Raw genomic sequence first — 27,135 nt, forward strand, 5'->3', positions numbered from 1 at the left:
TTTCAGTGACCGCCAGACAACTCAAAGAAAACAGCACAACTGACACAAGAATGATTTGCTGTTAGACATCAGAATAAACTTGGTTTTGAATTTCCCCTGTGAGGGAGCTGCTGTCAGGGTTCAGGACAACCAACAAATGACCAATAAAGTCCTATAAATCAGCTCCTTACCTTCCATGTGACTTTATGGTTACAAGTCTCAGTTTGACAATGAAAACATCGGTAGCAATGTTTCCATTCACCTGTTTTATAGACACTCTTTAAATGACACTTGGCTGTGGTGGAAGAGTGAATCATATAAGATAGGATGCGGAAACGTTTGAATAGATCTTGGTGTTGCAGTACCTGCTTCTTCTTCCCCTGCTGTAGGCAAAGCATTCATGTCATTCTACCACTCACTGAAGAAAGTGGTGTCAGGGGTGTATGGAACTGCAAAATCCTGGGTTCAATTCCAAACAGGGGCCCCTTGTTGCAAACCACCTCTCTCTTGCACCAGGTATCACAAGTAAAATGACAGTATAGATTCAAAGTAAAATGGCCCATTTTGACTTTTTTTCCCTGAGGAGAACTTCTTGTGACTGTGCAAAGTATGAGAAAAAGTAGAAGTTGTATAAAATGGAAAGCCTCTTAGAGAGAGCGTTGGATCAACATTTCCCTACCCTTAAAGCTGTTTCATTTTAGTAACACAGACATATTATCACCTCATTAAGATGTAAGCAGCAATCAAGCAGAAACATTCTCCCTTTTTTAGTCACTCAGCCGGTTGGTTGAATATTTAGTCAGTTAGTTAATTAGTTAGTAAGTTAGTTAGTGTGTCCGGCCTAAGACACCAAATAAAAATGCTGTTGCAGTTGTGAGACGCTTGTCAGATGCAAACAAAACACTGACAACAAAGAACTGCCTCAGGTCCCACGCTCTACAAATAAAATCAGCCACGCCAGAAGAAATTAAGAACATTTTACAAAGCATAACAGTGATATAATAGATAATATATAATGAGGAAATAATAATGAACCTTTTAATGAAGTCTTTTCTCTTCAAGAAGACCAGTAATCCTACCTGTTGCTGTAGCTAATGGTTACATAATGTAACTGTGCATGCAGAGATCTTTGATTTTTTTTGGTGTCACATAATGCTCTACAATGAAGTTATTGTTCATCAGACAATAGTGTTTAAGTGTCTACCTAACATCAATAGCTGTTTTCTTTGCTTCTAAATGGTCGACTTTGCTCGCCAGCTAGTTCCTAACTGTGTCTGTCTGCCTGTTTAGTGCTGGACAGGTACTGTACGGTGGGTTTATCAGAGCTTTATTAATTGAAAATTGCTGCCTGATGCCTGATGATGATGTTGATGAGAGCAGGGAGACCAGAACAGTAAAGCTGTGGGCCATTAAAACAAAACAATTAGCTGAAAGCTGCTAAATAGCTCCACAGGACTGAGAAGAACCATGGAGTCTGGTAATCATTCTCTATATGTTTATCACTATGAGCAACCCCTTTCACAATAGACATTTACAGTCATTTGACCCATTGTTATTATCAAAAGGTTGATCAGTGAGGCTTTAACCAAGAAGTGGAAGCAACAAACCCCATCGCAGGGTTGGAAGTCACAATTTATGGGGGTGGTTTACCCTGTCTGTAGTTATAAATGGCATTTCAGTACAATAATGTGATTTAGTAAAAACCGTTGCAACTTCAAATTTTTTAAGCTAGAGACACCAAATCAGTTTCAAAACAAATAGAATCACCATCTCTATAATATTCATTGCATTTGTCTAATTGTTTAAGGCTTGAATGTGAATCATGACTATTTGTTTGAGTTATTCTCTGTAATGAGAAGTAAAATTAAAGAATTTACAATGTTGAAAGAAATCTAGCCATAGTTTCATAACAACACATAAAGAATATAACAGGTGTGGTATAACAGGTGTCACAGATGTGACAGCCAGGCACACCTGACCATCTGAGAGAGGATTTATGCCAAATATTATGAAATGTTATGATATCAACATGGTGAAACAGCAGCCTGTAGTTTGGCTGTAATAACCACTGTGACAACCAACCCTTCTCTCCCCTACTTACAATTACCTAAAGGGATTAAGAATATGAATACAGAGGCACCCGAGATGCCAAACATGAACTGTAATGTAAGGTTTCCTTAAAACTTAAACAAACTAAGAGGAAAATAATACATTTACTCCTTTGGGTGGAACACAGCTTAAGCTATTTACGGGGCTTAATAATACAACAAGTAACTTGTGAAAATGTAGACTTTTTGCAGCTTCTGCCTCGAGGAAAGACAACCTACACTATGATTAGGCCACATTTGCATGTCTCTTGGGTTGGATTGAGATGTTCAGCATCTGGCTCCCAGTGCGTGGGCCAGACAACAGTCAATCCACTAATGAGGGCAGCAACATGTTGCATGCTGTCTGGCTCTTCAAAAGCATCACACTCAAGCCACAGGTGGCAAAAGAAGACACCAGGGGACAAATCCCATTCCAGCTGCCATAACCTGCATCTGTGCGTCACTGGTTCCAACCAAGGTTATCTACTGAATGCACACACTGCAGTAGCCTGCTGCATAGTACATAAGTCAAGACATAAACTTGTGTGGCAAAGAATGTTACAGCAACCTGTTAACTGGAGGGATTTCCAAGCTCACAATGTGGATTACAGGGATTACTTCATATAAATAGGCTGTCCAAGTGATGTGCATGTGTTCGGCTGACGTGAAAATATTTGCACATTAGTTACTTTGCATTATATCATGTTTTAACTAAGCAAGCCATCTGTCAGTACTTTCAGGGGGCTTTACTGTACATAACAGCAGCTCTTATTGAACTAAAGCCTCAAAAAGTCATTGCCATCTCCAATCCCAATAAATACTCTGTTATAGAGTAACTCTGTGCCTTGCGTGAGATTAGTTATTTAGCCATGGCTTGGTACAGTTGGATTTTAATTGGCAGTTATTAGCCAGCTCCCGTTCCAAGAAGCCAATATTTACTCTCAGCGCTGATAACTGGAAAACAAACGGCTCATTTAATGGAAATGTCTTTGTTTCCTGTAATGCGTGGCCCCCCCTCCCTGTCTGCCTCCTTCTAATCACTACCCTTGTTTAAACTGTTCAACTCTCTCATTCTCCTCTATTTCCATTTTACTCTCCCTTCCAAACACTGATCCTATCTCCTTTCTATCCAATTCAAATTCAGCTCAGTTCAAAGTTTGCCAACAATGTTGTCAAAACATCTAAATACAATTTGTATTACAATAACAGTAATACATAACCCTATCCACTCTCCCTCTCGCATCCGTCTTCTCTGCAAGGCCCTGCGGAAGACTCAACATTGATTGAATAGATGATGATGATTTTTCTGCCGATAACTTTTGGTGATGATGTTGTATTGTAATTTGTTTTGTTTTTTTGTTGTTTAAGGACAGACAGCTATACACATGTAATGTATTAGTTATCACTCTGTAAGCCATTTTGTCATCTTTGTCTAAGATTTTTAGGCATATTCTAGAATACCCTTGGCCAACTCTCAGAGAGAGAATAGTGGACACAATATAGTTGAAATTGGTCAGGTTGCTACACGAGTAAGAAAACCAATGCCAGAAGTGAAGTCAGTGAAGTCAGAGGTGTCACATAGGTCAGAAATTGCTGCTTATATTTGGGTAGATATTATTTTTGAAGAAATAAGTTACACAAAGGTTTTCCACAGGATAAATTTGTGTGATCAACACACACTCTGCAAAGCCTTGTCCCTCCTTCAATCATTTTCTTAAAATCTTTGTATAATAAGCTGTTAAAGGACTATAAATCTTTGCCAAACATGCTCCATCTAGGTACATTTTAGCCGTTTGGATAGCTTTACTAAAGGCTAATGTTAATGTTGCTATTGTTAGCTTTTACGATGAAGCTGAAGCTTTTAAGTTGATCTGAATTACTTAAATTAAATTTCTGCTTTAACTGACATGATTGTTTTAAACCACCCATGCTCAGTCCAAATGGCCTACACCTGGATGCAGGCTGTCAATAAGGGTCCTTCCTAAGTGAAGGCAGGGAGAAAATAGGGTATAAAATAAAATTACTGGTACCTGTATGGCTTACAGATGTTTCACAATGAACACCTTTCAGGAAAGGGAGTACGTTTGCTGTGTTCTAACTCCAGAGTAGATCATTCTGAGGAGGTTTTGAGTTTGTAGTGTTTTTACACTAGAAAAGTCACAAATTTAACTATACTCAAAGATGTTAGTATGTTTGATTAAGAGCACTTTTGATATACCAATAAACTGTATCTTCAAATTAAATAGCAGGAAAAACAACAATGGCATATAAGAGCAGATCAGAAACCAAAGGCTTCGTACCAAAACATGGTCAAAATACTTTCATTTTGCATTAGAAATAAAAGCCTGTCTCTAATAATAGTCTGCCTCCTTTCATTCAAGGTAAACAAGAGCTCCAGACATTATTCTACAGTTTATACTAGATAAGTATAAATTTCCCCTAAGATCAGACTCACATGTCTAATAAAAACACTGCAAACCTTTCACACAGCCATGTGCATCAGGACTTAAAAATGAAAACAGCATACATTAAAATGATAACTCATTCAGGATTGCGAAGCAGCATTACAAATGCACAGTAACAGCATCACTATCGCCAATAAGACCTCTTATTATCCCTTCCCCCACGTGTCCTTTTAGAGCTGTATTGCAACAGACAGCAGCAGATTTCTCAGCTTACAGCTCATTAATTCAGAGTGGTTACTCCAGAAATGGCAATTGTCCATGACAAGAAGAGAAAAGAAAAATAATCTTCCATTTTTTCCTCCGTCTGACAAAGAAAGGGGTTTTCAGGATATATTAGGATACATACTGGGTGACCAGCAAATAACACTTGTTCAATGTACTATACAAGATTCCCAGTAAAAAGGCTATTGTGCTTTACTGAAAATGCTAAGTTTTTATTAAGATGACTAATATGCCAAATAAAAATTCTTTCTAATATTTTGTCCACCTTGTTTATCTTTTATTGATTTATTTCCTTTATTTCCCCATATGAGAGAAAAGAACTACAACACCATAGACTACAATATAAAAGATGACCATAAAGTTGAATCAACACCAAAAGAGTAATAAGAATATTGGAACAATTGGATTAATTTACTTTGCACACATTTATCGTAAAGGCTCTTTTCATTAAAGTCCGAATAACCGTATGTCAACATTCACAGACAGTCATCAACATTATAGGTCGTCCCACCTTAACTGCAGCCAGTGCCCTCCAAAACAACCAAGGTTAAGTTTAGGGAGATGAAATTCCTTGATTAAGGTTGGCAAAACCATCCAAACGACGGTGGACTTTGGGTAAGGATCGTTTACCATTTTCAGTGTCAACATTAAACACCTAACCAACCATCCCAAGCTCCACTCAAAATGATTTGCAGTCTTAAAGTCTAATGAGCACAAGAGGGTGCTTGTCAGAAAAGGGTCAAGTATTGTCGATAACCAGATCAATCATTAAATCTGCACCTACCTACTTTGCAATTTGTTAACCAAAGGTGGCAGTGGGAGATCACTGTTTGACAATTCAATAACAAATTTCTATATTGTGGTCAAATCGTGCGAACAAATCATAATTCATTGTTGAAATGTACTATTTACAAAAATTAACTGGCAATATTATGGCCTTTCTTTCTTGTCTCTCATATTCTGTTAGGACACCAATGATGAGAACATGAAAATGTTCCAGCTGGAGTCTTCTTCCTTCAGGAAGATGTGGCCCAAAACTTGGCATCTCTTTCCCTGAATTCATTAGGAACATCAGATAATGTGCCTCTTCTGTGGACCACTTTATGAACTGCACCTGGAGTACCTGCATGAGTAAGTGCATCAAAATTTCAACTGTAGAGCTGGCCTGCCCTGATGTATTAGACACCCCTTTGACTGGCAATGCAGTATGCACTCTATCTACATTTAATAAAAATAATACCTTGTGAGCAAATCCAAATGAAGTGTATCAATAGCAACAGCAAAAACACTCAAAGAAAATCTGGCTTTCTAGGATATAGAGTGTAACAGCTTGTAGTCCTAAAAGAAAAGTATTTTATTTAAGCCTTGGATTCGCGTGCCAGATTTGTAGTGGGTTTTTTTCCTCCCACAAGCTTTTCAGCTTATGCCTACAACCATTTCACAGTTCGTTGTGTCACATTAATTATACATGCTTAAATGTTGACTGTGTACAATATTTGTATATGTTTTCTGTATTTATTACTTATGTGGCTCAAATATAGTAAGAAAGGTATAGTGAAAAATGTTGATTTTCAGAGATTATCTTGTCGATCAAATATGATTTAAATTCTCTACAAATATTACTTTCTTCATGGACCTATTATGCCATTACAGGTCCCAACATGATAATGAGCCCAGAAACTAGAGATGTAAATATGTCATGCGCATGAGTAAGGCATTTGCAATCATTAATTGATCATTTTGATAATCCATTAACCAGTAAACAGTCCAACTATTAGTTAGGGTTAGTTTCTCAGCTTCTCAAATGTCAGGATAGACTCGTTGTTCCTTTTCATATCATAATTCATTTCATCTCTGAATTTTTTTTTACTGTTTGTCAAGCAAAATAAGCAATTTACATCACATTGTGCGATGGAAACCAGTGTTAGGTATTTAAATGTCACAACATTTTATTGACTCACAGGCTCCTGGCTGAGCGTCAACGTGTTGGATTTCTCCCCTGACAACAGGAGGGACGGTGATGAGAGGAAGGCTTTGACAGCTGCTTGTGCCTATGTACAGCATGCCAGTTCAGAGTATCCAGCTTTCTTAGAGTCTTTGGGTGAATTCCTGTAAGAATACCACAACGCACCTGCTGCAAACAAATGAGATACCTGGAGGTGTGTGATTGGGAGGAATGGCCTGCCCACTCCCAAAGAGGTGCTCTAATATTGGACTTCTGTGCTAGTCATGGATTGGCCATAATGGACAGCATGGCTAAGCATCGGGTAATTCAGTTGGTTCTAGAGCACCTTAAACCAAAGATTGATGATCGTCTTTGTCTTGGACACTCGTATGAAGAGAGGAGCAAAGCTGTCAACTGATCATCACTTGGTGGTTAGTTGAATTATTGGGAGGTTATATGTGAGTTTGTCCATTCTATATCTACATCTGTTTTGTGGGCTTGAAGAAGGCGTGAGACTGCGTCGCCAAGGGAATCCTGTGGCGAGTGCCCTTGGGGCTGTTGCTTCAAGCCATCCAGTCCTTGTATAACTGACAGCTGTGTCTGTATTCTCCCAACTTATTCTTCAAACAGTGGTTTCAGTGGGTGTTGGGCTCCCTTGTTACCTATTCTGTGTGTGATTTGCAAGGATATGCAACCCTAACCCTAGGGGGAGAGGAGTATCTGGTTTGGGGACCACAGAATTGCTTTTCTGCCCTTTGCAGATGATGGTTCAGTTATATCACCAACCCATGTCCTCAGCACACATTGGGGTGGTTATAGTCAAGTGTGAAGTGGTTGGGCTGAAAGCCAGCACCTCCAAGTCTGAGGTGATGGTTCTAAATTACAGTGCCAAACAGTGCATGACTCCCTCCAAACTGGAGGGAGATGAGAGTTCTTCAAGTGAGGGAGTTATTGTTTCTCTGGCTTTTGTTTACAAGTGAGGTAAGATGGAGTTTGAGATCAACTATCAGATTGGTGCAGTGTCATAAATAATGCTAGCATTGTGCAGGACCATTGTAGTAAGGAGAGAACTGAGCCAGAAGGCAAAGCGTTAAATTATCAGTCAATCTACCGTCATATACAGTCATGAGCTTCAGATAGTGACCGAAAGAATGATACAAAATAGTTACTTCCACAGGATGGCAGGGCTCACTAACAGAATATAGGATAAGGAGCTCAGACATCCACAAGGAGCTTGAAGTAGAGCTGCTGCTCCTTTGTATTGAAAGGAACCAAGATGAGGTGGTTTGAGCATCTGATCAGGACGCATCATGGACGCCTTTTTGGGGGGTTCGGCACATCTAACTGGTAGGGTTTCCTACCTGTGCAGACCTAAAACATTTTTATATCTCATCTGACTTAGGAATGTCTCAGGACCTCCCTGGGGGGGGCTGGAAAACGTTACCAGAGAGAGGGAGATCCTTGTTTAGCATGCAGAAATAACGACCCAGCCCCAGACTTGTGTCAGAAACTGACACTAACAATACAAAAATGGTTTAAACCACTTTGTCTTTGTCATCTGTGGTGTTTTCAGATTTATCCACTCTTCAGTCCGTTTTCTAAAAGCTCTGTTTTGGGGTGTAAAAAACAATGGCCTGGTCGGGGCACAGACTGGAGTAAAAGATTTAGCCAGCTTGAAGTGAACATACTGTACTCAAAGACAACCTCCCTCAGCCAATGTTGGAATGAAACAGTAAAAGAAATAGAAAAGATAAAAGGATAAATATAGACTGAGCTCTGACAAAAGACTGGCTGAGTACCTATAGGCCAGCCTCCAGCAGCCAACATTGGACACATTATTATGACATCAATCTGCCTTTACAGCCCAGCTCTTTGCCCTGTTATTATCATTACACTCTGCATATATTGATAGCTCATTTTCCATCCTGCAGCTCATTTTCTACTGATACAATACCTGGTACTTAAATATTAGATTATCTATGCATAGAAACCTGTCCTATTGTTCCTCCCCCAAGCTCAGACTGCTTCTCTGCATTCAATTTGCCAGAAAAACCTGAAAATCCTCCACATATCTGACTGTAATTCATCTGCTCGAATTCTACTATGAAGAATTAGCTGTTTGATACAGCACTTTTATCCAAAGTGCTTTACAAGGTTTTTGCTGCTCATTCAGTGGACAGTTGATGGCCTGCTCTATCTTCTGAGCCACAGCCACCCGATTCATTGACTTTTGTTCAAGACTACCAACTTTTTGCATTGCTTCATTTTGTATGGTTTGGTTCGGTACAAAGTCTCTGATTTTGACATGAAAGACTGCTGTTTGCATCCTGCATCCTCCCAATATTCAATGTTATCTAACCATGACTGAGACCATTCCCTAACCTTGGCCATGTAGTTTTAGTTTCTACAGATTACCAAACCTGCATTATAAAGAAGACAGAGCAGAAAATAGTCATATTAGTCATTTTTATAAATGTCATGCATTATTTAGGTATATGGCTTCATGCGTGGATAAGTAGCAATAATTGCTGTACACAAACAACACTGTGGCCAAGACAGTTGGTATATATATATGGATATAGGTAAATTGTGTCACTCTAGCACACAATGTAGAGGGTTAAAGTTAACTATAATGTGATGATAATATAATAAAACTTTTTTTCAGGTCGCATCAACACAACACCCTTTTTATTAGAACTGCAAGTTTTTTTTTTATTTTCTCTGGTGTGCTAAGTGAAAGCACAACAGAGGGGATTACGAATCATCCTCAATAGCGAGGTGGCACAGAGCGGTCTATTGCAGCAGCTATCTTGCTACTTTTCTTGTTTTTCTTATCTTTGTTACTTTCACTCTGTGTATCACGGGCACCTTAAGGAGGCTTGTTTGCACAAGACATAACTATTGGTTTACAATCTGTGATGTGCTGGGGCAGTGGCATCAAGGCTAGTGAGGCCAGCAGACTGAACGAGCCAGCTCTAAGCTCTAAGGAAGGCTGGAAGTGGACATTCTGGAGTCAGTGGCAGAGAGGCAGATGAAGGACAAGATCAAAGCTATCCTAGAAAACCTCTCTCACCCCCTCTACAATGAGCTGTCACAGATGGGCAGCTCATTCAGACACCCACCCAGATGCAAAACCATATACTTCAGGAGCTCATTTCTACCTGCTGCCATCAGACTATGCAACAGCAGTGGAGACCAAACAATATAACACCACACAACACACACAGACTTATTTTTCCACAGTGTCTGGTACACTCCAGATACTCACGACACTTTCTCTCTCCACTGTTTCTCTGTTGGACTATTGGACTATTGGACTATATACCCATTGAGCCACAGCTGACATGCAAACTTGTCCCCAAATGCTCTTGTATAATTTCTATTTTGTATTCTATTACTATTTTATTTTTGAGCACCTCTTTACTTTCTATACTTATCTGTACTTATTTCTGTCCTTGTGCTGCCAACCACATTTCCCCACTAAAGATCAATAAAGGTTTATTTTATCTTCCTGTGCTCGAGCCTTAATTTTGTTAGTTGTATTATAGAAATAACTCTAAAATCATAAATGTTAACTGGTCGTACCACCCACTACCACACCCTCTACAACAACCAAAAAGAACATCAACTGGATGATATGTCAGCCACTACTAATTGGTGAAGACAAACTAACAACCCCTCTCACAAAACAAAAGGCTACTATGAGCACAATGTCAGACTGAATTGTGAAAGGTGAAATATCAAGCCAAAAGCATAGTTAAACAGCTTTTTTGATCTGCTCCCCAACACTGAGATGTGAAAAAATTAGTTACAGTAGAGATATCAGGTCAATGTCCAGCATAATGTGTCAGAAATGAACAACTGAAAGAGAAAAATGTACAGAGTGCTATACTCTATACTCAAGTAAAGGTACTATTACTCTCATAAAAATGACTGTACTAGACATCACCATTTGAGAAACCTCCTAAAGTACCTGATTGATAAATTACTCAAAATACAATCAATTTTGTTGTATATACTGATCGTATGTTGCACAGATTGTCTATGATGTCAAGTCACTACATCAATATTACTTACTACTAACTGGTGGAACCAGGGCAGAAGTCAACTGGTCAGAGGATTTTTGGCACGATTGACAGTGAGATGTTCACCCATAAAGCAAAAAACACTTTGTCTGTATGTTACAGCACAACAAAGCAGAAAATAATAACAATATAATCAAGTAGAACAATTAAAGTAAGCACAAAAATGGAGAAAAATGACCAGATCAACAAATCTGAGCAAGTAAACTAGGTCGGCCTGTGAAAACACATGTTTGTATATAATACATACAGTTGCACTGTATTATTCAACCCAGTTGCAAATTAGGTGTTTGGCAAAATTTAGATTCAGCTGTGTTCAATTAACAACTCAAAAAACAATTGACAAAGCTCAACACAACTAATATTACAGGTAGTTTCTCCAAATTCAACACAAAATGCCACTTTAAATGCAGTCTCAAAATTATTCAATTCCCTAAATAGGATCCCTTATTAAAGCACTCATTTGCAAATCAGATGTTGTCTCAAGCACACCTGATTATCTACTAACTAATCAAGGGCCTCATTAGTTGCATCAGGTGTGCTTGAGATAGAACACATCAAATACGCGGACTGGTTAGGGGTTTGTTCACAGTGATGTTTGGTTGCATGTTAGAAATATGGGTAAGTCTAGAGAATTGTCCAAAGAGTTAAGAAAGCAGATTATTGCCTTGCACAAACAAGGAAAAGGATACAAAAAGACAGCAAAGGCACTGCATGTTCTTAGAGATACTGTTGGAAGTGTAGTTTGCAAGTTCAAAGCTAAAGGAACACTGGCTACACTACCTGGACATGGCAGAAAGAGGAAGCTATCAACAGCTGCCACCAGATTTCTGAGGAGGCAGGCTTAAGTGACTGCAAAAGACCTGCAGCAAGACTTGGTGGCAGCAGGCACTGAGGTTTCAGTTTTCTACACTAAGGCGCATACTAAACGCTGAAGGCCTCCATGTCTGAACTCCAAGACTCACACCACTACTACCCCAAAGCACAAGACAAGTCAGCTCCCATATGCTCGAAACCATATTGATAAGCCACAGACGCTTTGGGATTCTGTTCCGAGGAGCAATAAAAACAAAATTGGAACTTTTAGGGTCTGTGGATCAGCGGTATGTCTGGAGGAGGAAGAATGCCTGAAGAGAACACCCTTTCTACAGTGAACCATAGCGGTGGCTCTGTGATGCTCTGAGGCTGCTTTGCTTCTTCTGGCACTGGAAAAATGCAGCGTTTGCAGGACAAGATGGATTCAATCAAGTATCAGGAAATCCTTGGAGAAAACATCATGCCGTCTGTGTGGAAGCTGAAGGAGCTGAAGCGTGGGTGTCACTGGACCTTCCAACAGGACAATGATCCCAAACATACCTCAAAGTCCTGGAAGATACTAGAGTGGACGTCACAGTCACCTGACTTGAATCCCATAGAAAATCTCTGGTGGGCTTTGAAGAGGACAGTTAAGCATGCATACCCAAGAACATTAGAGAACTGGAGGCTGTTGCCCATGAGGAATGGGCTAAGATTCCTCAGGAAGGCAATCAGAACCTGGTGTCAGGCTATGCATCACGTTTGAAGCAGGTCATAACAGGAATAGGGTGCTCTACTAAGTACTAAAGGTGCTTGTCAAGAAGGGGTTGCATAATTTTGAGACTGCACTAGTCATTAAAAGTTGCATGTTGCATTGAATTTGGAGAAGCCACCTGTAATATTAGTTGCGCTGACCTGTTTCAATTGTTCTGGTTTTGCAATGGGGGTTGAATAATTAAGTGCAACTGTACATAGCTCTTGTGCCGTTCAAATGTTTTGTTGAGGATTTTTCTATTGAATCTAATTCATCTGCATCAGTCAGTCAAGATTTATTTCTATAGAACTGTGTGCAATATTCCATTGTCATCTAGAATAATTCAGATTACAAGCAAATAAAACCATAAACATTGGCTACTTTTGTCTCTCACCACGAGAGGGCTGCACACAAGCTGCACAGCAGGGAGTCAGACAGAAATGAGCTACTGCAACACATGCTTATCGCTACATGCACAAACGCAGCACAAAATCAAGTTATAGCCTACAGTGGAGGACTGACCTGGCAGGCGTTATAGAGGAGCTGGTGCTCAAACTTCTTAATGCCCAGGATCTGCTGGAACATCTCATACAGCTGGTCCTTGCTGAGGATGAGCTCGGAGGCTGCACTGGCCGTCATTCTCTGCTGGTGCTTCCTGGGGTCCTCTTCACCTCTGTATATGGTGTCAAACTTGGCCATCCAGGAGCTCAGTACTGTTTCTTTGCTCAGTCCATCAATCTCAGGCAGGCTGCGCACCCGCTTCTCTATGTGCTTCTTAAAAACCTCCCGAGAGTCACTGGCCGAGCAGCCGCCACTCTGCACCATTCGGGACACACGGTCACTTTTTAGGAAGACCTGCAATCAATTTGTGAATTGACAGATTAGTTGTTTTATTTAATATTAATATTCTATTTATATATACACAGTATGTATAACTAACTCATCAGGAAGACAGGAACACCTTTAGCAACAGACTGATACCACCACGGTACACTGACTCAGTTATATCATCACTGTCATTTTGAACCCAAAAATGTTTTTACCATGAATAAAATTCTATATTAGGTTATCTTATGAGATACAGTGAGCAATCTGTGGCTAGTATTCCTCATTGCCTTATCGTGTGGGTCACTAGTGGACAAACAGGTTACAATTCCACCTCAATGTACAGCAGAGGGTAAATTTTCATAATGGCAGGATAGAAAAGGTTTTAAGGACATATCACCTGTCACTGGAGACATGTGCATAATAGAGATATGTCCATATATGAACATACATGTATATGGACAGTTTTGATTGTTATTTTATTTCATTTTGACAGTTTTTGAAAACAAAATGGTGCATTTCTGTGACTGGAACTTAATTGTTATAACAAATGCAAATCCAATTCTTACATGAGAGGCACAAAATGGGGCTAGTACAGTGGTTTCACTGAAGAGAGTTTGAGCTATGTCCATGACTGGTCATTGGAGATATATCCATACATGGCCATGTCTCCGCCAAGAGTCTGTTAACAGTAAAAGTTGTTTTTGTTGAAATTGCCTGCAAAAAACATCTATTTTTTGAGACTAGAACTTAAACACTTGCAAAAGCATTAAATGTAAAAATAATGAGCAGTACGCTCTGAGGCTAGTTTAGTGTGTTGATTCACCCAAATGAATTAGTTTTTTCCCTCTGATGTGTGTGCACACACAGGACATATCAGAGCTTCCATCCCAATATAGTGGAGGCCAATGGAATTTCACTAATGGGGTTCACAGCATTAAAAAAAACACATTTAAAATGTTCAACAGCAACTTCTGTTTCTAGAAACAGTCACCTAATTAATCAGGCTAATGCACAAAAGCAATCTCAACAGTTTGTGTGGGGACTATTGCTGTAGTAGAAAAATGCTGACAGTGACGTCTGTGGATTATTCAAAATTTTAAGTATCATTTTTCAGTTCTGCTATGAAAAGAACAAATGAAATTCCATTCAGTCTCAGAGAAACATATAAAACTTGGAAAGTCTGCATATAAGCTTGTGATTGATGGGTGGTGAATTCCTGTCACCTGCTGTCGACACTGCCAAGCTCTTTGTAACCCCATGTCTCTACTTTCCTCCTTCCTTTCTATTTCTGTCGGCCCCTTATCTCTCTATCACTCTGTCTGCCTGCCCCCGTCACTTTTAGCCTGAAGCTAAAGCCAAGCTGAGAGCTTTAAATTTTAATTGAATTGGGTAACCTGTGCACCGAGCTTCATCTGTTAAATATCACACTGTTGTCATCTGGCTTGCTTGTGCTGCCACATTAACTGATAAGGATATGCCAATCAATGTGTCAGTTCCACCAACCCAACACTGATACACTCCCTTGTTCTGCTGTAGCAGCCAACAGTACCCTCAAATCCTCAAAAGTCCTCTTATTGCAACACTTCTTCCTGGATCAGCTTTGAAAAACATATAGTTCTCTGTGTGTCTGTAGAATGAAGTGACTACACTTTTTATTTTGTTGAGCAACCATGTGTCATGATGCTGACAGCCTTTATGCACAGTGCAGCAAAAATGATACAATAGTTCATGATTTGTGTTTAGTGTAAAAAACATCATTGTAGAACTTGTGTGATCATGTGAAGTGCATTTATAATTCCAGCTATGGTTTAATAGATCTGTGTCACACCTAACTAGCACAGGCTCTTAGTATTAACATCATTTGCTTATCCCGTTTTCTGCCTTGTCACATACTAACAAGGCAGATTCTCACTCCCTCTGTGTGTGCTGTAATCTGAGTTTCTCTGTTCAGAACCTGTAGCACAGTGAAACATAGCAGGAGAAAAAGGTCAGAGTCGCTGCCGAGCAACAAACTAGCCTATGCAGCTAACACAGAAACATGGAGTGGCAGCGGCAGCGAGACGATGGAAGTGCACATTTGTTTAGGTCTGAGATGCTGACAAATTATATAGAGAACCTTTAAAAATGTATGTAATTGTAGGGATGATTAAAGACTGAGTTCAACAACCTACTTGTATAAAGTGGTTGGTGTTGATCACTCAACTATTGTGGGAGAATGTCTGTCTTGACAGCTCATGCTCAGGATGAAAATATGACAGAACATGAGGCTTTTGTATGGAGAATATCCCAAAATCGGGATATGTAGACATGAAAAATCAACTTTAAAGTTAAGTTTAAGGATTATTACAAGTGGAGAAAGTTCGACCTGCAGCATCCAAACTACACATTTATTTTCTATCATGCTGTATAACCCATATGTACCTGTACCTGTATGTACCACTGTGTAACCCTTAACCCTAAAGCCTCTCCTTAGACTGAACATAATTATTCTCTGTTCACTCTAGCCCAGTTCACTCACAGTTATAATTGGCTTCCTATGATATGTGGAATCCAGGGACTGAATCTTATTCTACTCACTGTGAGTCACCACCAGATACTTTCTGTCAAATGTCAAGTTGTCAATGAACAGTACAACCCAGACTGTTTAGAAATGTGAGGTGCAAAGAGGAGTCTGGTTCTTCTTTCATCGCATTTTATTTCCCTTTTCTATTCTAGGCGGATCAAGCCCACTGAATTCTGGGCCATTTGGGAGCACATTATTAAGACTGCCCTGAGGAGCTCAGTGCACGCTCTGCATCATTTATCAGAGCCAAGGCAAGTTATCACCGCTGGGGTTTAGTTACTTTTCACACCATTATTAGTTTTCCTGCTTGGACAGATTCATTTTAAACAAGAGGAGCATCACAGAGGGAAATTTAAAAGCTTGCAAAAGGTAATTTAGACAACTGAAATGATATAAAAGTTACTGACATTTTGCTATTTATACAGTATATAAAATGAACATGTAGTGTTCAATAGATTCCACTACAGAAACTGTCTTTTTTTCCTCCAAAGGGATGTCAGAGGTCAGATACAGTTGCAAAAGGAAGGGTTAATGGTTTGACAAACACAGCAGTATAATACAATATGTAATACGATATGTATGTATGCAATCAATCAAAATGACACATACCAGTTAAAAAAGACATTAAACACATTTTGTGAGCATTCTGGTGACATAAAACACCTATGTAACAGATAATACAGACTCACATCATAGTAGCTCTGGACAGCGTTGATGAAAGCCTCATCAGCCACAATCTGGGTTTCTCCGTTGAGGAATGCCTGGAAACGCTCTTTGACAGTCTGCAGATGCTGCTTACTGATCTGAAAGAGACATTATACAAGAGACAAAAAGGCTTTTATGGTTCACTAATAACTTTTTTTTTTTAAATCTGTTTTAATAATCAAAATAAACACAAAATGATACTCTTTTTGTTTCAAAGTTATGCTGAAATTATGTGAGCTCACCCAAAATTAACTGAAATACTATTAAGGTGGTGTGTAATTGAATACATTTTGTTTTGGTTGCTTTTTATGGCCTTAAATTTCTCTATTACTGTCAAATATTGATTCCCAAGAACATTTCAGTGTCCAATCAACTCGAGGTGAAAAAGACATGAAACAGTTTACTAAGGCTGATAGTGCCCACAGGGAGCCTTTGGTGGTTTGGACCCAACCCATCAAAATAACACAAAACAGAGCAATATAGAGGATTGTTTGGGAAACCAGGAATGGGATTAACACCTTTTTACCCTTAACACCAAAAAAAGAGGCTGATAGCATCCAGTGGTCTAGTCAAAGCCCGAGAGGTGAATTCTTTTACACAGGAATAAATACCTTTTTATAGTAATACAGCACACTTTTACTGAGTCTTCATGAGCCCCTTTTCCACCGCAGGAACTTTTCTCATTTACCTGGGATTTTGAAAAACCATGGGGCGTTTCCACCGAAATTACCCAGAGAAAAAAACGTTCCCTCAACCCCAAACTTTCCCCAAAAAGTACCCAGTAGGGAGGTGGAACTTTTCAGATTGCGCGGAATTCTTGAGGGGCGGGGCTGTGTGCTGAAGAACGCTGATTGGTGGAACACACTTGCAGCGTTCCGCACTTCCGTTCCAGTGTGGCTGCAAACTTGTTTATTTCATTTCTACAAGCTTCACTTCGTTTGTGTTCTGATCATTTGGAAATGGAGCAAAAGAAGAGAAGCTACGAGAAGTGGACGGACGACGAGGTCCAGGCTCTTTTGAGTGTATTTGCAGAGGAAGAAATTCAGCGGGACTTCGAGTCGGCGACCAAGTCTATGGAAGAATAACCGACAAGCTGGCGGAGCTAAATGTAACATATTCGTGAAAAGTTGAAGAAGCTTATGCAAGATTATAAGAAGCTGAAGGACCACAACAGTCGCAGTAGGTCTGACCGCCATACTAACAAGTGGTCTGACCAGCTCGACGCCATACTGGGCCACAGACCGGCATATTCTGGCACTCCCCCATATGACATCAGCCTGATTTGAATAAATGTTCCGGAACTTTGAGGTGCGGTGGAAACGCAAACCACACAGATTACCAGGAATTCTTTTACCCAGGTAAATACATCCCTGGTAATAAAAGTTCCTGGAAATGTTGGTGGAAAAGGGGCTATGGTGTTTTAATGGATAGTGTGAAACTGTCTGGTCTATGATCAATACTTTGGTGATCAGTTTGAAGTGTGTTAAGAGTGGGACTTGGTGACAGCTGATACATAACACAACTTTTCATGCCCCTTTCATGATCAACTGTAGTGCTGGGAAACAGACTTCAGCATCACGCTTCGGTAAAGCTGCTGTGGTGAGAGCAGTCAGCAGAGTACAAGAAGAGAGAGGCAGCACTGCTGACAGCGTCTGGTCAATGACCAAATCTACAGGAGTAAAGAAGGTAATACTAGTTTAAAGTTACACTTGGTGATTTTCTATAAATGTCTAACAGCCTCCAAAGTCCCTAAATTACTACCTAACACACTGCAGATATCTGAAAATTCAGTTTAAAAACCAAATTCTGGGTTACAAAGTCCTACAGTGCAGCATTGACAAATGTTGAAAGATGTGACAGAAAGATAATTAGTGGAGGTCAGAAGTATTCAGTGTCAAGGAGAGTTAGTTTCACAGCACTATTTCCAATGGTGATACAGAGTACTAGCATAGGCAAAGCGGGTAACAGACAGGAGGATGGAGGATGTGCAGCATGGATTATCATAGGGGCATGTGTGTACGAGAAGTGGAAATTACAAATCTACTGTATGTAGTTCACTTTTCTCACTAAGCTGAGCTATCACATCACTTATCAAACACTTTCACTAAGCCATCATTCACTGTTCATAGCAGCGCGATCTTAAAGCACTGCCACTGACTGTCTGCACTTCAGTCTGGGCTCTCTGAAGCTGGGCACACGCTGTCCAAATAAAGCACCATTTTAGCTGGACTCATTTTAGAATTAAGCTGAATTTCTGCCAGATTGATTGTCATTTCACATGCAGTTTGAACGGGGTCACAGCGTCTGATTAATCAACAATCTGGATCTCAAACCATCATTATTCTTTTATCAGGTCAGAAACTCTGGACTGCGTGTCCAAAAATCCGTTATAAACTGTAATGACTTTGTTTTAATTTTATTGGTATTGTTATATTATTTTACATATTGTGACTAAAACTGTTGGCTTGAGACTGCTGCAGAACAGTTGCCTTGTTTGAATAAACTTTATTGGAAAATGCATGATACCTGCCAAGCTTAAGTGAGTTCAGTCTGTTACTGCTAATTCAATAATGAATTCAAAAGTAGTGTACTGTGCACTTTTATTTTAGGAACAAAAGTGCAATAACATTTGGTCTCTAAACAAATAAGGTGCTTTTTAACACAGTAGCAGTTCAAATATTTCTTGTAAATCTCAACTTAAAACGAAAACGGAAGCCACAAGCAACCCTGACAGATAGTCCTCTGACCATATATCAATAAGCGCCTGCACCTCCTCACTACTCCACGTCTGCCCACGAGACATTTTCCAACTGTTCTCCTTATTTACCTCTGCTTCTGCTGATTCGCGCTGTTGGCTTTGTTTTTTTTTGGCGCTGCACTTACGTCACTTCCTCTCTTTGGTTCACTTCCTGTCTTTGGTTCGCATTTACAACGCTCATTACAATTACATGCAAATTAGACATTATGCAAATTGGGCGATGGCGTCATTTAGCGACTCCTAGCTACTTTTAGGACAGCCAATAGCTACTTTCTTTACTGAGGAGTTGGCAACACTGTTCACTGGGCGCCATTTAAATTTTGAGGGGACAGTGTGAGAATAGTATTGTTAAAACATGGACACCCCCCCCCACACACACATATATTTGTTCATTTTATTGTTTGAAACTCTAGTTTGTGTGTCGTCTACTTTAATATTTGTTGCTGATGTTATTTGTCCAAAGTAATTGTTGTGCTCCAACTGGAATACGCAGGCACGGCCTATTGCTGGTGTAGTAACCGAGTTTCGCCACAAGATGGAGGTTCCTGTTTGTGAGCGCTGTCTGTCAGGAGCAAGTCTAGGTAATGTCTGTGTGTATTTACAGGTAAGCAAGCAGTAAAATAAGTCACAATGTACGGGTTAATGAGTTAAGCACTGAGGGTCACGGTGGATTAGGGAAAGTTGGCCGTTTTTCCCTGTATTGTGGAGTCATGTAAAAGTTAGTTGTGTAGCGCCATGCTAGCAGCTAAGCTAACATTTGACCGGTGTTAAACTGACCTTGGAGCGGTGCTTGGGTGACGTTGCTTAGCCTTACCATGTGTGTTGCTGTAAACAGTGTATGAAAACAGGAGCCACAATAAGTCATGTTAGTTATTGTTGTTGATGACACATACATATTGTTTAGCTATATTTTGGAACATAGAATGAGTTTGAAAGATGTTTAACACTCACATTGTTGTGCAGCGTTGATGAGAGTACGTGATGCAAACAGTGTCGCTATGTCTGTATATTTATATAATTATATAATTATATGTAATACTGAGTCATCCTTCAACCAAGACAATAGCACTACACTAAATTGACAAATAAGAGCCTCCCTCCCTGCTAGAAGGCTCCACACCCGTCGGCCAGTTCCCATCTGCAGCCCTGGTAACCGTTACCATGGCCACTGCAGCAGAGGAAGCGATATGAGATAACAGCTTCCTTAATAGGGGTCAAAGTTCACAGCTGAGATCAACTAGAGTAGAGCCAGCTGTGAGCTAGTGTTTATCCATAATACACCAGCACATGACTAAATATTATTAAGGAGGAGGTCAGATGGAAATGTGTGTAGCTGGTGAGTTGACTGTAGGTCAGCGTGTTGTGCCACTGGTTTAGTTACTCAGATTTGTCTTAGATATTCTGTGACAGTTGGCACAAACACAGCAACATACTGTATCAGGATACCAGGCTTTAGTCAGGCTTCACTTTTAAGCCTGCCTCCTGTTGGCATAGCTGGTGGAGTATAACATGTAACCATCAAGTACTTTAAATGTATCATTTCAAAATGATAATGGCAATATTACTGTGCCTATATCACATGAGGCTACAACAGGGAGAAAACACTCCACCATCAAGTGAGATAAAAGTCCAGCCGGAGTCCAAACGATAAATAGCATTAACATCCTTATACTGTATCTTAACAATAACATTTTCATCTTAAGAAACCATCATTGGCTTTTGATCAGGGACAGGAAGTGAACCCTAGTTCTCGAGCTTTGTACACTCCACCTAACAAGCTCACACAGCAATCATTATTCTCAGCACTGCAAGAGGTCAATTGCCAAATGTAAACATAGGTCATTTTAAAAGGAAATGGATAGGAGGAAAGGAGTTTTGCAGAGATAAGGGTACGGTCGGCTGCCAGCGTCCTCCTGTAAGTCTGTCTCTGTCTGTCTTCTATGAACTGGGACACTGTGTCTGTTCCAGGATTCAGTCATGTAAGCTTGTAAGACGTAGTTACCTACAGTGAGTATCAATGTGTGAGAAAGAGTGTTAGTGAGAGAGGGGGAGAAAAATGAGGAAGGTTCCCTTTCCGCTCTGCTGCACTGCCGTGTGTTGTTTTGTACATTATCTCCACAGACAAGCAGAGACACTTATTCATCCTGCTTTTTCTCAAACTGGGGTCCATCCTCTCAGCCAGGAGATATTGAGAGCTCCTCCAAAGGTCCCAATCATAATGAATAACATGCATTAACTTATTTTACCTCTATTTCAATTTACTAGGGAATAATCACTATTGAAGACTATGTAATAGTGAAAACATGGATTTCATCGTAAAGGAATCATGATACATTAAAATATATGTATGTAGTAATATATGTAATTGTTTCCATTTGGAGTTTCCTCCATGCTTTTGAAAATAAAATAGTAATGCTGTGCATGTTAGTGTGCTGCGCTCAGACTAACATGACAACTTGACTTTACATTACAGACAAGCCAACAAGGTTTTCTCGGGAAATTAATTGCAAACTGTGCCCATGTTTGGCTCACAGGCGTCTTTCACACTCATGCTGTGGTTCACATCAGATAACGCTCAGCTATCTCCATCTAATCACATATGGCTTCTGAGAGAATGTCTATGAAGCGCTCTCACAGGATGCCAAGGGATGTAAAGCTATCATTTGATATTACAAAATGAAAAAATACTGCTATTGTTAAAATGTTCAGTTTGACCCTGCAAAATATATTTCACAGGGATGGTAAAAAAAAACGTTTTTTTGCTATAGAACTATTTGTTATACATAAACAAAACGAATGTTCTGAAAATGTTGAAAGTTGAAAGCCTTTTTTTTTAACCATGCGGCAAACAACCCAGCTGCTATATTTCACTCCCCATACATTTGAGTGATCATGAAACCAGCAGATGTGTCAAGTCAACAAGATTTTTTGCCTAAAAACAAGCTCTTTTCCCCAGATGATGTGAATTTATTTTGTAACCACTTTTTCTGTCTGGCAAGCACAAGAGAAGCTGATAAAAGCCTCTCAAAGCTTTCAGCATTCTTTCTAACCATACCTCCAAGGAATGCAGGGTTAAACATTCAACAATGCTACTATACTAGTCGCCACCATGTCATCGTGCTATGGATTTAAAGTTTGTTTTCTACTAAATACTAGAGAGTGCTTCTTTTGGGGTTGATGTTTACCCCGGTTGCAGGAAAATAACGAGGTCTATCTGTCTGGTCTGGTCTGGTCCACAGCAGATACTTTCAGACTGTAAGGAGTCTCCCCATGGGTGCCTGAGAGAGTTGGCATTGTGATGCAAACAAGGGGATGGGGGCACACAAGTGCTCTGAAGCAACTTGGAGTTATTTTAGTTTGACCTGCTGATGGAGGGTATTAAAGTACTTAAGAACTTAAGGACTTTTTATCATCTGATAGCTGCAATTTGTGCTAAAAATCTCACTCCTTTTTTTTTCTCAGTGATGTGTGTAGACTTAAGAGAAGTAAGATAACGCAAAGTAATAGTGAAAGAAAACAGATAGCATGTTGACTATGAGGTGATGTGTCAGTGCTGTTAATGGCTAGTTGTGACTAGTTTTTGATACATAGACCATGTTGACAGGTTTGACTATTGTATTTAGTTTGAGGTCATATATTTTGTTGAATTAAGATTTGATTAGTTTGCAGGCAAGTCATTGCTTGCAGACAGACAGTGCATGTTATTGAACTCATAATCCATTAAGCTTTCAAGAGCAAATGGGTTTTCCAGTCATCAAACACGCAGACTGAACTTACTTGAATGTTATATGTTTCATATAGGGTTTGTATCCTCAACAAATACAGTATCTTGAGTGCATGATTAATAGTCTAATGGCATACAAGGTAGAATGTAGTGCACTTTTTTTTTCACAAGAGCCATTTTCCCCTTAGGGCTACCGCTGCTATGCTCTATACTCTCTTCCCTGAAAATATCGTTCCACTCCAGTTGTGCATGTTAAGAGGCATCTGTTCTAATGTAATGCTCTGTTACCACTGCCACTCCAGGGAGAAAATGACAAGAGAAAGAACAAGAAAGGAGAGGAAAAAAGCAAGGACAGGGGAAGGAGGAAAGAGAGGAGCATTCCCTGGATAACAGAGGGGGGGGAGAGGGACACCAAAATGAAAGAAAGTAAAGAACTAGGAAGGAGCGAGTAACCGAGAACTGAACTGAGGTAAAATTTGAAAATGAATAGAAAGATCAAATATCCTGAAATCTGATTAAAGCATTTTAACTTGAACACTGAACAGTTTGCTACACAGACAGATGGACAGACAGAGGCAGAAACAGACAGCAGTGCAGTGTGTCAGCAGAGTGTCTGGTGTGAGTGGAGGACGACCAGTCGCTACGGCAGCCATCTGGGAGCTTGAAAACTAAGATAAGACTGCTGTGTGTGTGTGTGTGAGTGTGTAGGTGTCTCTGCGTGGATGTACGTGTGTCGGTGTGTGAGCAGATGCTTCCCTCAATGCATATGCATGTGTGTGTGTCTGTGTGTGCATGTGTGTGTGGGTGTGTCAGATGCTTCTCTCTCAGTGTGTGCTATCTACCTTCCAGTAATTGCTCCAGCCAGTGTGGCTGCTGGAGTGGAGCTGGATCAGGCTTACAAGTAGCTGAGATCACAGCCTGAAAGCAGCAGGTATTTTAGGAGCAAATTTACTTTGTCAGATAACTTTGCCAATATAGCAGTCTGATATTTGCCTTTCATTTCAAATCAGGGCCCCGTTTCCCCTGAGCATCTTAGGGCAATGACGACTGTTCTTCACTGGGGATGCTCTTGGACATCACTGTAAGTTAAAGCGCCTCCTGCGCCTCTTTTAAAGACACTCTTCAGATATTTGTCGATGACATGCTGATGCTTGTAAATGGCCGTGTCTGAATTCATTGTCTCTGTTTCAGAGGGTTTTCGTCATTGTAACCCAGCTTGTTTTAAACGTTCAATGTAGGACATTCAAAACTGTCATATAGCATTAAACAGCTATTTGCTATGCAAAAACACAATGGAGCAATGGTGACTTGAGCAGAGAGTGAGGTCACGCTCACCCTGCATGTATTGTAATGTGACCTTGTCACGTGTGCATGTTAGTACATGTGAGTCTGCAAATCATTCAGAATCGAGCCAGGAAACGAGTGTGAGCTGCTGCCCAGCGACAGACTCAGCTAAGCTACGCTGCTAACACAGTAGCACAAAAGCTAAGAGGGGCAGTCAGTCAGTGGTTGTGTTCAGATGAACAAGAACGAACAGGAGACCTAGGCACGGAGCCTCTGGTACCCCAGCTGAGGGTGGGGCAGGGGTGAGGCATACATTTGTCTTGTTCTGAGAAGCTGAGATCATGTGTAAAGAACCCTTAAGGGGTCACAGTTATGCTCTGCTCAAACATTATCATGTGTCAGCAAGATTACACTCAATCCTCACTCTGCACAATCCTTACTCTGCATGTAAATCTGGATACGCTCAACTCTTTTTATTGGTGAATTAGTTCTGAATCTTACAGGGTTGAAGGGGAAGAGTCATGAAATCATGAAATATACAATTTATTCACCTCCTAGACAATATTAGAACTAGTCATAGGCTGACTAATGAGAATTAAACTAGAGAAAGTCCTTTTGACTGTTTCACCTGTTTCATATTAGCCCCAAGTCTTCAGGCTTGTGTTAGTCTGTCAAATAAGAGTATCTGGTATGCAAAACATTACTGAAGCCAAATGATGAGAACTTGAAATTCTGCATAAACTGTTTGTACAAAGCATGAAACCAGAAAACATTTCCATCTGTGATTGCTGAGAGAAAAAATAACAGAAAGCTGCTCGGCTGGCAGTAAAAGGAAACTTTTGCAGATTCTAAAATATGTTCGCAAGCTTTGTTTTGTTGAAGTGTTAACATGTTTGAACTAAAGGTGGACAAGTTTTCATTTCCCTGGGCTTCTCACTTTCTCTAGAGATTTGCTCTCCTGTGATTAAACCTTCAAGTCCTGGCTCTCTTATTTTGGGAGCCTGCCTGTTCTAGGCTGAACTAGTCACGATGTGGCAGTCTTCATTGGCTGCAGTCTTCTTCATTGTCTGACACTGGACAAGCTTCTACACAAGATGACACATTAGTTACATTTAGTACATTAAATGTTCAGAGCATATTCACAATCTTGCTTCGTGTTAGTTTTGTTGTAAAGAAACTGTACAAAACATCTTAAAAGTGATCAGGATGGCACATGTGTGAGGCTCATATGTATATAAAACACAGTAACAGAGGTTCAGAATATTCAGAGTTGGTCTGGCTGTAAAGATACTATTATACAAATGAAACACAGTCCAGCAATTCTGTGTCTGTTTCTTAGAATCCACAATCCACTCTTTGTTTCACAATCGTTGCAGACAAAGACAGAGACCGTGGTCACATCGTGTCGCCCAAACATAGCACACCTTTGTGTGTCTGTTTGATCTGCACTGTGTAAGCTCTGCATGCACACACTGCAGGAGCATCAGCTAGCATCTATGGGCCATTTCAGACATGGAATACATACAAATGTCTTCATATGTCTGCTAAAGGGATGGCAGAAGAAGACATGAGATTTTTGTAGCGCTTTCTGCGTTGTATTTAATCAGTCATGGAATGAACATCAAAAATACGAGACAGGCGCTCTGATTATTGATATAACTGGTTCTGTTGGGGTTTTAAAGCCTGTTTTCCCTGGTCTGTTGTTTTCTTTTCTTTTTAATTGGCTCATTCACAGTGTTTCACTGTTTATTGAACTGATTTTATTTTCTTTGAGCATATGAAATACTTAAATGTATTACAGTGATCTTCATTAAACAAGAAAATGTCTCTCAAGAAAATGTGTTTAGCCTTGTGTTGCTGAGGCAGCTGTGTGCGCTAATCTAATTGTATTTAATCCAAATGTTACTACGTCTGACCAGGAAGGATTGCTGTCATGACTTTTATATAAAAATGCCTCAAGCACTTAACCGAGACCAACGTGTAAAACTGCCATCATATTCATGCAAAGAGGGGCAGGCATGTCTGGGGGGGGTCATTTTAGCACCAGCTGAAGTGACACAGCACCGAAGAAGCAGTCTGACAGGCCGCAGCCACATCTGCTGACACCTCTAATGTTGCACTTGTTGTCTTGGGGACATGACCTCACTAAGCAAAGCTAGACCATATCAATATCTATTTGTTCTTTATGCAACATTTACAGTATCTGCATGGTTATGTATTTATTTAGTTATAATTGTTTCAATAGTTACTGAATCAACGCTCAATCTTAAGTGAACTGACTTGCCAACCACCAAAGCGTCAATTGATTTGTAACATTGAACTATTTCGAACCCCTATTCATTGTTTTTAACCCCAGAACGCTAACGTCGGGTGATTTTCACCCATGCGATTGTGGTCACGTGATTTTCATTGTGTTTCATTGTGTCTTTTTTTTTTTTTTTAAGGAATTTTTCGTTAACGATTCCCTAATTTTTCACCAATTTTAGAGCCTTTTTATAGAGTCCCCCCATGATGCCTTTTTTCAGTTTTTGAAATATATATGTATATATGTATAGGGGAAAATAAAAGAAGAAGACTTCAATTTGCCATGTCTTGTACTTTAATATATTTTGATGAGAAGTATTTTTTTATCGGGTATGTTATATCGGGCGACATTAGTGATGGTGTGACTAACTGTCAGGTTAGTGTTCTAGGGTTAAGCAAATTCAGCCTCAGATTTGATCAGTTTTGAAAATTCCTTCAAATTCTTGTTCACATAATGCCAGACAACACACAGATCAAAGGAAATCAAACATTTCAACTAGATTACTACACTAAATGTCCACTACATGTGGACGTCTATCAAAAATGTGGGCACATACAGTGACCTCCACACAAGAATCCAGTGAAGCGCACAGACATGTGCTCTCACAGATATTAGTAATGGCATTAACATGTTTAAACT

General features: G+C 39.9%; 1 protein-coding gene across 1 annotated transcript in view; it reads right to left on the bottom strand.

The window, feature by feature from the left end:
- Nucleotides 1-27,135, bottom strand: part of cadpsa (Ca2+-dependent activator protein for secretion a) — a 154,531-nt gene that overhangs the window by 111,416 nt on the left and 15,980 nt on the right. Inside the window, exons 2-3 of the mRNA XM_070839590.1 lie at nucleotides 16,410-16,523; nucleotides 12,852-13,184 (exon numbers count right to left, since the gene is read on the bottom strand). Coding sequence (XP_070695691.1) covers nucleotides 12,852-13,184; nucleotides 16,410-16,523 — 447 coding nt within the window. The remainder of the gene's footprint in view (nucleotides 1-12,851; nucleotides 13,185-16,409; nucleotides 16,524-27,135) is intronic.

Source organism: Pempheris klunzingeri, chromosome 2 (genome assembly GCF_042242105.1).
Source record: "Pempheris klunzingeri isolate RE-2024b chromosome 2, fPemKlu1.hap1, whole genome shotgun sequence".
Taxonomy (NCBI): Eukaryota; Metazoa; Chordata; class Actinopteri; order Acropomatiformes; family Pempheridae; genus Pempheris; species Pempheris klunzingeri.